This window comes from Trypanosoma grayi (genome assembly GCF_000691245.1).
Source record: "Trypanosoma grayi strain ANR4 Tgr_47_V1, whole genome shotgun sequence".
Classification (NCBI taxonomy): domain Eukaryota; phylum Euglenozoa; class Kinetoplastea; order Trypanosomatida; family Trypanosomatidae; genus Trypanosoma; species Trypanosoma grayi.
The window spans coordinates 1-9541 of record NW_008825666.1 but is presented as its reverse complement, the minus strand read 5'-3'; the positions used below and the strand labels follow the sequence as shown (position 1 = coordinate 9541).

The 9541-nt window shown below is 51.8% G+C and overlaps 7 protein-coding genes across 7 annotated transcripts; all 7 read right to left on the bottom strand.

The window, feature by feature from the left end:
• Positions 1 to 959: 959 nt before the first annotated feature.
• DQ04_00471060 (hypothetical protein) lies at positions 960 to 1496 on the bottom strand (the record flags this gene model as incomplete). The annotated part of the gene is made up of 1 exon (XM_009309055.1): positions 960 to 1496. One exon carries the CDS (start codon positions 1494 to 1496, stop codon positions 960 to 962), a length of 537 nt encoding a protein of 178 aa, XP_009307330.1.
• A 515-nt stretch (positions 1497 to 2011) lies between these two features.
• On the bottom strand, positions 2012 to 2623 carry DQ04_00471050 (translocon-associated protein subunit beta; the record flags this gene model as incomplete). The annotated part of the gene is made up of 1 exon (XM_009309054.1): positions 2012 to 2623. One exon carries the CDS (start codon positions 2621 to 2623, stop codon positions 2012 to 2014), a length of 612 nt encoding a protein of 203 aa, XP_009307329.1.
• A 359-nt stretch (positions 2624 to 2982) lies between these two features.
• DQ04_00471040 (hypothetical protein) lies at positions 2983 to 3963 on the bottom strand (the record flags this gene model as incomplete). Its single annotated transcript, XM_009309053.1, has 1 exon — positions 2983 to 3963. The coding sequence occupies one exon, from the start codon at positions 3961 to 3963 to the stop codon at positions 2983 to 2985; it is 981 nt and encodes a 326-aa protein (XP_009307328.1).
• Positions 3964 to 4269: 306 nt separating this feature from the next.
• Positions 4270 to 5580, bottom strand: DQ04_00471030 (meiosis-specific nuclear structural 1; the record flags this gene model as incomplete). Its single annotated transcript, XM_009309052.1, has 1 exon — positions 4270 to 5580. The coding sequence occupies one exon, from the start codon at positions 5578 to 5580 to the stop codon at positions 4270 to 4272; it is 1311 nt and encodes a 436-aa protein (XP_009307327.1).
• Positions 5581 to 5754: 174 nt separating this feature from the next.
• Positions 5755 to 6528, bottom strand: DQ04_00471020 (hypothetical protein; the record flags this gene model as incomplete). Its single annotated transcript, XM_009309051.1, has 1 exon — positions 5755 to 6528. The coding sequence occupies one exon, from the start codon at positions 6526 to 6528 to the stop codon at positions 5755 to 5757; it is 774 nt and encodes a 257-aa protein (XP_009307326.1).
• A 375-nt stretch (positions 6529 to 6903) lies between these two features.
• DQ04_00471010 (hypothetical protein) lies at positions 6904 to 7344 on the bottom strand (the record flags this gene model as incomplete). The annotated part of the gene is made up of 1 exon (XM_009309050.1): positions 6904 to 7344. One exon carries the CDS (start codon positions 7342 to 7344, stop codon positions 6904 to 6906), a length of 441 nt encoding a protein of 146 aa, XP_009307325.1.
• Positions 7345 to 9041: 1697 nt separating this feature from the next.
• Positions 9042 to 9503, bottom strand: DQ04_00471000 (putative RNA-binding protein; the record flags this gene model as incomplete). The annotated part of the gene is made up of 1 exon (XM_009309049.1): positions 9042 to 9503. The coding sequence occupies one exon, from the start codon at positions 9501 to 9503 to the stop codon at positions 9042 to 9044; it is 462 nt and encodes a 153-aa protein (XP_009307324.1).
• Positions 9504 to 9541: the final 38 nt, after the last annotated feature.

Here is a 9541-nt window from a genome sequence, read left to right as displayed (position 1 = left end):
AAAAAAAAAAAAAAAAGAAGCATCTAAACCAACATAACTGGCGACCGTCCTTCCGCTTCGTTTTGCAGACAGATACAAACAGACACGCACACACTCAAAGCAAACAGACAAACAAAAAAAAACGGCATTACCACCAATAAGACCGTTGAAAAATAGTAATACAAAAAAAAATTGATCTGCTTTTCTTTCTCGTTCACTTTAATTTCGTTTATGCGTTTTATTTTCCCGGTACATGTAAATGTGTGCGTGTATGCATGTGTGTGTCTTTGCTTACTAACCCCAGTTCTTTCTCTTCTCGGTGCCGATGCACACTTTCTTTTCTTCTCCCGTCTCAGGCTGCATTTGCTTCTTCCCTTCAGCTGTAAGATGTCTCAAACCTTGCCTATTTCCGCGCTTCGCAAATAGTCATACTCCATGCGAAGATGGCGGCGTCTCTATGATGTGCAACGCGTACAGAGCACCGATTTCGGTTTTGGTTTCTTCTCCTCTTCGTCTGGCTCGGTTTGTTCTCAATGACAGCTGAAACGGCGCAGGGGGTAGGGGGTGGCGACAGGGTCGCAGAAAACAAACAAAAAGATTTAATGGTCAACATATGTGAGGAGGCAGAAGGAGAACAAAAAAGCGACAAGCAACAAACAAAAGGTGAATTGGATATTGATTATCATTCTAAACTTGTTCTCTTCATTTGCTTTGCATTCATTCATTCACTCAATCACACGTTCCAGTTCATGGCGCCCCCTGCCTTGTATGGAGCCTTCCATGAATAGGGTGCTGCAATAGCCAGACCCCGACCGAGGCCCCTGCTACGCGCTAAGGTGTGCGAATTCGTACGCGGAATAACAATTTACACTCGCTATTTTTTTTTTCTTCATTTCACTTGTCCAGTTTCAAAGGTATATAAGTTTTCGCTTTTTTCTGTTTCTTTTTCCGGGGTTTATTTTTTTTTCATTCTCGTTGCATCACTGTCCCAGGAACATCTTTCCTGACTGCTGGAGCCGCAGCAGTATCTCCATCTGCCGGGAGCGGCGGTGCACAATCTCGTCGGAGCAGTACTCGTACGTCCAGTGACGAACCTCCGCGTTCCACAGCATCATAGACGACAGCGTAGCCAGTACTTGGTGGTACGGGTCGGGGGAGAGCGTGAAGAGCGCATTGGCACCAAGGTACTCCTTCTCCACGGCCAAGAGGATGCGCTTCCACTTATTGAGGTTGGCCTTGCGATTCGGATCCCTGTGGTACGCGAGAGAGAGCAGCTGCTTCAGCATCAGTCGGTGTTCCTCTCGCGAAACACACGCCCTGCGTGTCTCCTCCAGAATGATATTGTTCAGCTTTGTTTGGCGCCACGCTGCGATACTCTGGCGACCACGCTCCATGTCCGGTCTGCTCATGTCAACCCGGCGCATGTCGCTGTCGGCCTCTGCGCCTCGCCACGAGGCTGAACTCGAGAGAGAGTCGGTGCTGCTTGAATCACCACACACGGCGGTGTTGGAAAACATATCGCGCTGTGTCGTGCCGCAGCCCAAGAAAAAGGGGGAGGGGATGAGAAATGGCGCCTTATGCGTCACCACCACTTCGGTAATTGGGGAAGGAAAAAGATGGGTAAATGAGGCAAGAGAAAGTGATGACAGAGCCAATGGGCACTCCACACAATCCAAGTCACGCATGCACAAAAGAAGTGATATATATATATATATATATATGTAGCTATGCATATATGAGGAGAAACAGGTACACAAACAGAGGAGTGGCAAGGTAGCATACCTTGCGTTGCAATCAGGCGCACAAACCGATTTCTTTCCCTTTTCACTACACCCATCTTTGTTTTTTTGTTTCCTTCTTCTGATCCTTCGTCTTGCTCCCCTCTCCCCATATGTTCCTTTCCCCCATTTCATTTCTTCCTTGCTTGTTGTTTCACTCCGGGGTGGTGCCTCAAAGCGTATCCGCCAAATTCCCCCCTCGCAACACGTGCCACTTAGACTTGTGTGGCTTTTTTAACGCACATGCGTACCGCCTACTTGGTCAGCTTTGAACGGCGGATCAGGAGGTCAACCTGGTTTTGCTCTGCGCGGTACACAACGAGCGGGAACAGCGCAGGAATGATGCACAAAAACGCGTACGCCACAACCTCACGGAGGTAACGTTTGTGCAGACGGTCGTAGCGCTCGCGCGTTACAACTGAGACCACACCACGGAAGCTCTCATCGTCATAGCTTTCGCCGAGGAAGTAGGCGTCACCCTCACGGATGACATTGCTGTACGCCTTCTCAGTGGCTGGCTTCCCCTTCTCCAGGGCGTACGTTACCTCCGCGACAGTGGCTGCGTAGTTGCCAAGGTCCTTCGGCGTCACCGTGTACTTCAGCACCGCCGACTCGCCAAAGGAGAGCATGTCGACACGTTTTGTCCGCGTGGTGCCGTCGACCAGCACGTCGGTGATGGTGACGTCCGCAGCTGGGCTCTGGCCGTAGTTGTACACGGTCACAGTGAACTCCACGGTGTTGCCAACCACCACGTAGTCGTCCGAGACAGACTTGGACACGAACAGGAAAGGCAGCGTGTCGGACTGGGCTTGCAAACCCACCGCCATGGTGGCAAAGAGTGCAACGGCAACTAATAACCACCGCATCCTTTCGTATGAGGATCCACTTTTTTTGTGTTTTTTTTTTTTCGTTTTGGTTGGCGCTTTCTCAAGGCACTCCGATGCAAGGGACTAGACGAGCTGAACAGGCAGAGGGAAGAGATGGACAAGTGTCGCATGCGAGGCAAGAAAGCAACATGGCAAGCATTCCTCTACCATATGCAAGAGGAGGAGAACAACAACGACAAGATGCACATGTGATGTGATAAAAACTACGAAGGAAGTTGTCATTCCTTCTATCGCCCCTCCATTTTCTGTCTCGGTCTCTCTCTCTCTCTCCCCCCCTCACTCGGTGTGTGTGTGTGTATGACTGTCTGTCTGTCTGCCTACCCGACCATCTGCTCTGTTCACAGTTTGAGGCTCTCCAAGCTCTCAACAGTCACGCGGTGAAGCGGGATGCGGTGGTCGCCCAGGAGGGAGCACACCTTCTCCGTGCCGTGGATCTTCCCCATTTGCTCAAACACCTCACGCGCCGGCTGCGTGATCTGCCCAATGTCAACGAGGTGGTCCATTCCCCTGGCAACGAAGTCCCAATCGCCAATCTCCACTGCGTGGGCAAGTAGTGGCGCCACCACGTCCACGTCACCGAGAACACGCGCGCTCTCAAGGTGCTCTGAGAGATGCTGCAGACTACATCCCCCGCGGAGAATGTGGCGTAGCGCAATATCGAACGGCACCGAGTTCTTTGGGCACGCGGATATGAGCTGCAGCACCTTTTCCCAGTCGAGCTGCTCAATCAGCGGCCACAGTGTCATAACGTCACTGCGATTCACTCGAACATGGCGCAAGAGTTCCACAGCGACGTCCCACCGCTGCTGTGCCAAAGCCACGTGGACAAGGTTGCACCGCGTCACCGTTGCGAATGGGAAGCTGTCCACCAATTTTGCCTCCCAGTCAGGCCCAGCCGCTTTCAGCAGCACAGCACACGCCTCGGCCGTCGCGATCTGCTGGGTCACACTCGATAGACGGGCGCCCATCAGCGCAGCGCTAATTGTCTTGGAGTCCCCTTTGTTGAGGGCTTCCCAGAAGACGCTCCACTCCACCTCATCAGGTGCTTTTTTCTGCAAGATGGCGGAGAGGCGTATCTTCTCGTTGAAGCGGCTCTTAACGTCATCCACACGCACCCCTGCTGCGTGCATGACTGCCTTCAAGAGGTCGAAGGTGTCGACAGGGGGGGCGTGGTATGGATGACGCTGATACACCTGGAGTGCCCGCATCCAATCGCCTGTCTCAAGTGCGGTGTGAAACTGCTGCGGTAACGGCACCGCCTTCCAAACTTTATCTGCCGACGCCCTCCTATGCAGCAGAACAGACGAGGTCCGCATCATCCGACCCGAAAACTGCAGCAAAGGTAAAAAAAAAAAAAAANAAAAAAAAAAAAAAGACAGACATAAAGAAAGAGATTTGTGGAACAGCAACTGTCGAAGCCAAAAAAAAACCAAACGATGATCTGTGCCGTCGTAGTGTACAATTTGTGCTCAAGACAATCTCTTCAATTCAACCTGTAGCTCGTCAACAGCAGAGGCTGCCACGACAGAGGAATTCATACATGATAGGAGCACAGCCTTCACCAACTCCTGGAGAGGCACCAGTGTCAGTCAAGCAAACATCTTCTTGGCACAAAAACCGACGCTCTATTTGATTATGCCGAATTCTTTCTTTTCATTCAGGGTAAGAGCGTGCGCTGGTACAAATTCGCCTAACTGCGGTACGTACTCAGCGAGAAGCTGCGCGCGTGCACGACGAATGTACTCCTGCAGTTCTTCCTCCCGTTTCCTTTCGCGCTCCTCTATAAGTACAGCCTGTCGCTCCTCCTCACGCTTAAGCTCCCTGCGCGCTTCAAGTATCTTCTCCACCTCCACCGCGTGCTCCCGTTTGAGCTCCATTTGGCGTTGTCGTGTGAGCCGCTCCATTTTGGCTTTCTGCGCAAGCTCCTCCATCATCACCTGGCGCAGCTTCATCTCCTCTGCTCGCTCCTGCTCCTTTGCCTTCAGGCGATCCTGAATCAGTTTCCAGTTCTCCTGCTTCACCGACTCAGCAAACTTTGCCCGCGTCTCTTTCTCGTCCTTTATTGCCTTGCGCTCCTTCGCCACACGCTCCGCCTCGTAGTAGTCATTAAGCAAGCTCTCCAGCTCCTCCCGCTTAAACTGTTCCTCTGCGATTTTCTTACTCTGCTCTTCGAGGATGCGTGCCTTGATAGCCTCCTTCTCGCGCAGCAGCTTCGCGTCGGCTTCCTTCCGTCGGCTTTGCTCGGCGATGTAAGCATTGATTGCCGCAGTCTCCTCCAGATCGCGCTGCCGCTGCGCTTCCTTGATCACCGCTCGCTGTCGGTAGAATTCATCCTGCTCCTCCTGCAGCTGCCGCTGCTTCTCACGTCGCTCCAATGAGTCGAGGAAGTCTTTCTCCTGCACACGTGCAACCACTGCGTCAACAGCTATCCGCTCCTTCCGCCGCTCCTCCACCTCGCGTTCGGCGAGTGCCTTGCGTTCCTCAATGAGGCTCAGCTGTGCCGTCTGGTGTCGCTGGAAGGCCTCAATTTCTTGCTTGCGCCGTTCATCCTCCTTGGCCCTCGCCAACTTGTCTTGCTCATTCAGGTAGGCGATGTATTCTTTCTCCTCCTGTAGCTGCTTTCCCCGCAGGAGGCGTATCTCCTCCACCTGATCCGCCCGCCCTCGCTTCATGGAGGCGTGTTTCAGCTGCGCCTCCAAATGCCGAAGCTCAGGAAAGGTACGGACGAGCTGCAGCATTTTTTCATCCTTCAAATCAAGGCGCTGCTGCTCTGCCAACTCCTTTGCAAGTGCCTCGTCGCGCGCAGCAGCGTTTTGCTTCTTCTCACGGATGGCATGGAACTCCTCTTCCTCTCGCTGCAGAGCAAGCTCGGCCTGCACCGCCTTATAGCGGTTAACGCGGCGAAGCCGCTCAACACGCGTACTGTTCGCGTCCATCACGTTCGCCAACTACGACATGCCATCATGGTGAACAACAACAACAGAAGAAAGATGCAGCAAAAGGAGGTTTGACGCCTTCGGTTGGCGTTGACCCAAACAGTGGCACAACCAATAATACAAAAAAAAAAATAGCCAGGCAACATTGTGACAGTAGCAGGAAGGTGTATGCTTCTACAGAGACAAGATGCGACGAATATCGCGCACGCAGTTCTGCACGCCCGCGCTGTGTCCCTGCACCCGCACCGACACCGCATCGTCAGAGGTGGCGATGTAGGCCATAACTTTGTGGCGCTCCCGCAACTCCTGCAGGCCATCGCCGCGGGGGCCCGTCAGCAGCCGCAGCCGCCCTGGTGCCACCGGCACGCACACCTCGTCCATCGGCACCTCTACAAGTGGCGGGTGAGGCACGAAAGGAATGGCGGCGTGCTGCGCCGCGTCGCTAAGGGACTCACACGCCAGAGACTGCTGAACGGCCCACAGGGCCTCCTGCAGAATGCGCATTTCCACCCGTTGTTCGGCGAGAGCGGCCTTCACTAACACCGCATCCTCTTGGAGGTCAGGATCAAACTGATCGATGAGCCGCATCACCTGCATGTATTCCTCCTCTAGAGCTTGCTTCTCAGTGTTCACGTGCTCGACGCCAACGGCTGACTTTTCGCATGCAGACTTGTATAGGCCGTGTGCATTATCCAGTTGTGATTGAATAAATTTCTTCTGCTGGTTCAGAACTGTCATTTCCGCCTGGAGCTCCGAGAAGCGTTGCCGAATAGGCTCTACACTACTACAATGTGCTGCAGTTGACACAACGGATGCCTGTAGTGCAGCTTTGCGCGACGCTGCTTCGTGCCACTCCGCCTGTAAAGTGTGCAGTTTTTCTAACAGCTCTGCGTACTCGAGGCGCGCGTCTTGCGAAACGTTGGTACGATATGTAGAATTGGTTGGCATGATGTTTATCCAGCCCCCATTGGCAACCTTAAAATATCGGAGGAGGGGGAAACGTCACAAATGCAAAGGATTAATTGACCTGAAGCACACGCAACGCTTGCAAACGGAGAGTAAAGCAGACATGTATACACAAGGGCCAGACCCCCCATTCTGGGTATAACACCGCGGAGTAATGCAGCAGAGCTTACGGGGACAGTGCATGATGATACGCACGCCGCCCAAATGGCGGTGGTGGTCTGGGAAGCAGTCCCCAGGGGAACCCATAAGCGTAGTCACGCGGCAAGCCCAAGCGCCTGAGTAAGACCTCAAAAAATTGCTTGTGTAGTAAATAAGACAAGCACAAACAACAACTCGACGGTTAATTTCGAGTAGAGTTTATCCGTGATGACACAGCATGCTTTTAGTTGCTGCGTCGCTATGTACACATCCAGACCAACTACAAACGAGGACGAAAGTCGTTTGCTCCTTTTTTTTCCTTCTCCCGTCTCCACTACGAAGATCCTCGTTGGAATCACAACACCCAAAAGGACCAGCCCTCGCGGCGTATCGGTTTCCCGTGTCAATCATGTGCATGACCTTCACCAGTTGCGCTTCCTTGCTTCCAATAACGTATTGTACGGCCTTATCCCGCACACTGATCCTTGCCTGCTTTGCAATGCGCGCCACAGGCACACCACTCACCGAGACGATGAAAGCCCTCATCCAGTCCCTCAGCAAACGGTGACACTCGGGAAGGAGTTTCTGCAATAATCCGCGGAGGGCAATGCGTAGTGAGGTTCCAGCCCCAACGAACGAAAACAGTACAAAGTATACCATGAAGCAGATGCCGTTGGTTTTTTTTGTTCTGGATCACGCCCAATGCCGCCCACGAGACGTGCGCAGCCGCCAAAAAGACTCTCAGCAACACAACAAAAGGTCGTGCTATTCCACTGCGTGGCAGTTTGCCACAACTGTATTTCAATAAGGCCGCTTAGATACGGGAGAATCATGACCCTCGTGAAAAGCAAGCATATACACACCTCCAAGGATTGACATGCCGCCCACAACGAGTCGGAGCGAACAGGTTATCAAACAGAAACCGGTAACAATAAAATAATTGCTCCCACGTCAGAGATTGACATGCAGGAGAAGTTCCGGCATGGTGTGGTCCAATGCCAGTCATCAGTGAAGGCCGACGGGGCCAACGCACGCAGTTAGGACGGCATCCTAGGGGGCTAAATCTGTATCAATTGCCACAAAAAATCCTCGGCCACTTCGTCACCGCAGTTTGCATCAGCTTTTTAACGGGGGAAAAAAAAATCCTCGCTAGCACAGCATATGAGGGGCTCTTGCTACCGCCACAACCATCTCTACACGTTGCGCAACGTTTTGGGAAACACTTCGGAATTCTATTCCTCAATGTAACTTAAACCACTTTCAAATGTAACCACCCACAGCAACGCAACTATGCAGACAAATATATATATATATATATATGGTTTCACCCCCATCACTGCATGGTTTGGCGGTGGAATACGGCAGATTTCGGTTGGCAGTCAATACCTTGCTGTGTTCCCCGATCATATACTCAAAGGCATATAAGAGAAGCACAGAAAGACCCATGACATGAAACAGAAAGAGCACCGTCGGTGCACTGAAAGATTCGTTGACGCCCAGTATACTCATCATAGGGAAAGGGCACTAAATGCCATCATCTATCTATTTTAATGGAAAGACATCCCATTGCGCACCAGGATAGTTTCCTGTAGAGACAGTACTTGCTACGGTTCTGGCGGTATAGCTTAGCGTTGAAAGAATGACGGCAGAAAGCACCCGGTTCTTGTCGTCTGCGCTTAGCAAGACATCGTACACACTTCCAATCATATGAAAGGCACTGAATATCTCAGTTTGAACTCAGCATGAAATGTAGAGGACCACGCAAGCAATTACTGAAGACAATAGCGCACCTTGCTTACCTGAGGTGGCCATCGTGACACTTGCGTAGAGGAACGAAATGGCGTTTTTATTCCGTGCAACAGCAGTTCCAATGCTTCCTGGAGTGCACGCAAAATTTACAGAGCATCCCCGGTGACACTGTCATTCATTCCTTTTGCCTGCGCCTTCCTGTGAGTATACAGAGCAACTGCTGCGAAGGAACACGTCAAACATCTCACACGGGACCGCGGGTATTCGCTAGAGTTTAAAGACGACAGAACAGGGTACTAGCTCCCATGCGTGTTTCAATATTGCCCCTGCAGGGACTGTATCTCTGTACGGCCGTTGGCGGGTATCGAAGCCCAGCGCACCAGGAATTGTCCCACTCCTTGATGTGGAGTGGCGCCCTGAAGGCACCCTCTGGCATCCCTCTCAACGCTGCAGCACAATTATCTCCATCTCCATCGAAATAAAAAGGAAATATGGAAGAAAGTGCATATTTAATTCAATCAGATGTAGTTTGGAAGCTGAACAACCACAACAATGACAATGCACTTTCATCTACATTGTGTTCACAGTGGTCGTTAGGCATGCAATAATCAAGACCGAGGCCATTTTCCCTCCTGCAATGAACTGTTATGATTGTTCCACCGATTTCCCTCGAATATTTCTTTGTCTGAAGGCGGGGGTGGAACGTCTGTGCGCTCAAAGGCATCATCAAATGCATCTAGAGGTATGGGCAATGGTTTGCGACCCATAGCAACAGCTTCAGCATACTCAGCTCCCACCCTACGGCCATACTCCGTAACAGAGGGGCTGTTATGGTGATACAAGACAACTAGCGGAAGCCCTCTGGATGCACAGTAATGACAGTGAAGAGCAGCAATAGCAGAATCTGCATCATCAACGGAATTGTATGTCACTTCAGCATACTGAGCCGCACCCTCATGAAGCATGTTCACGCGTTTGACCTGACCGTACGCTGAGAAAAGACGCTCCACGTATTGGGCATTCGCGACGGTGGGGAGGTTGCCCACAAACAGCATCGCTGGAGATGACATCGACTTCCTATCGTTGCTTCAACACCACCCTTTTTTTT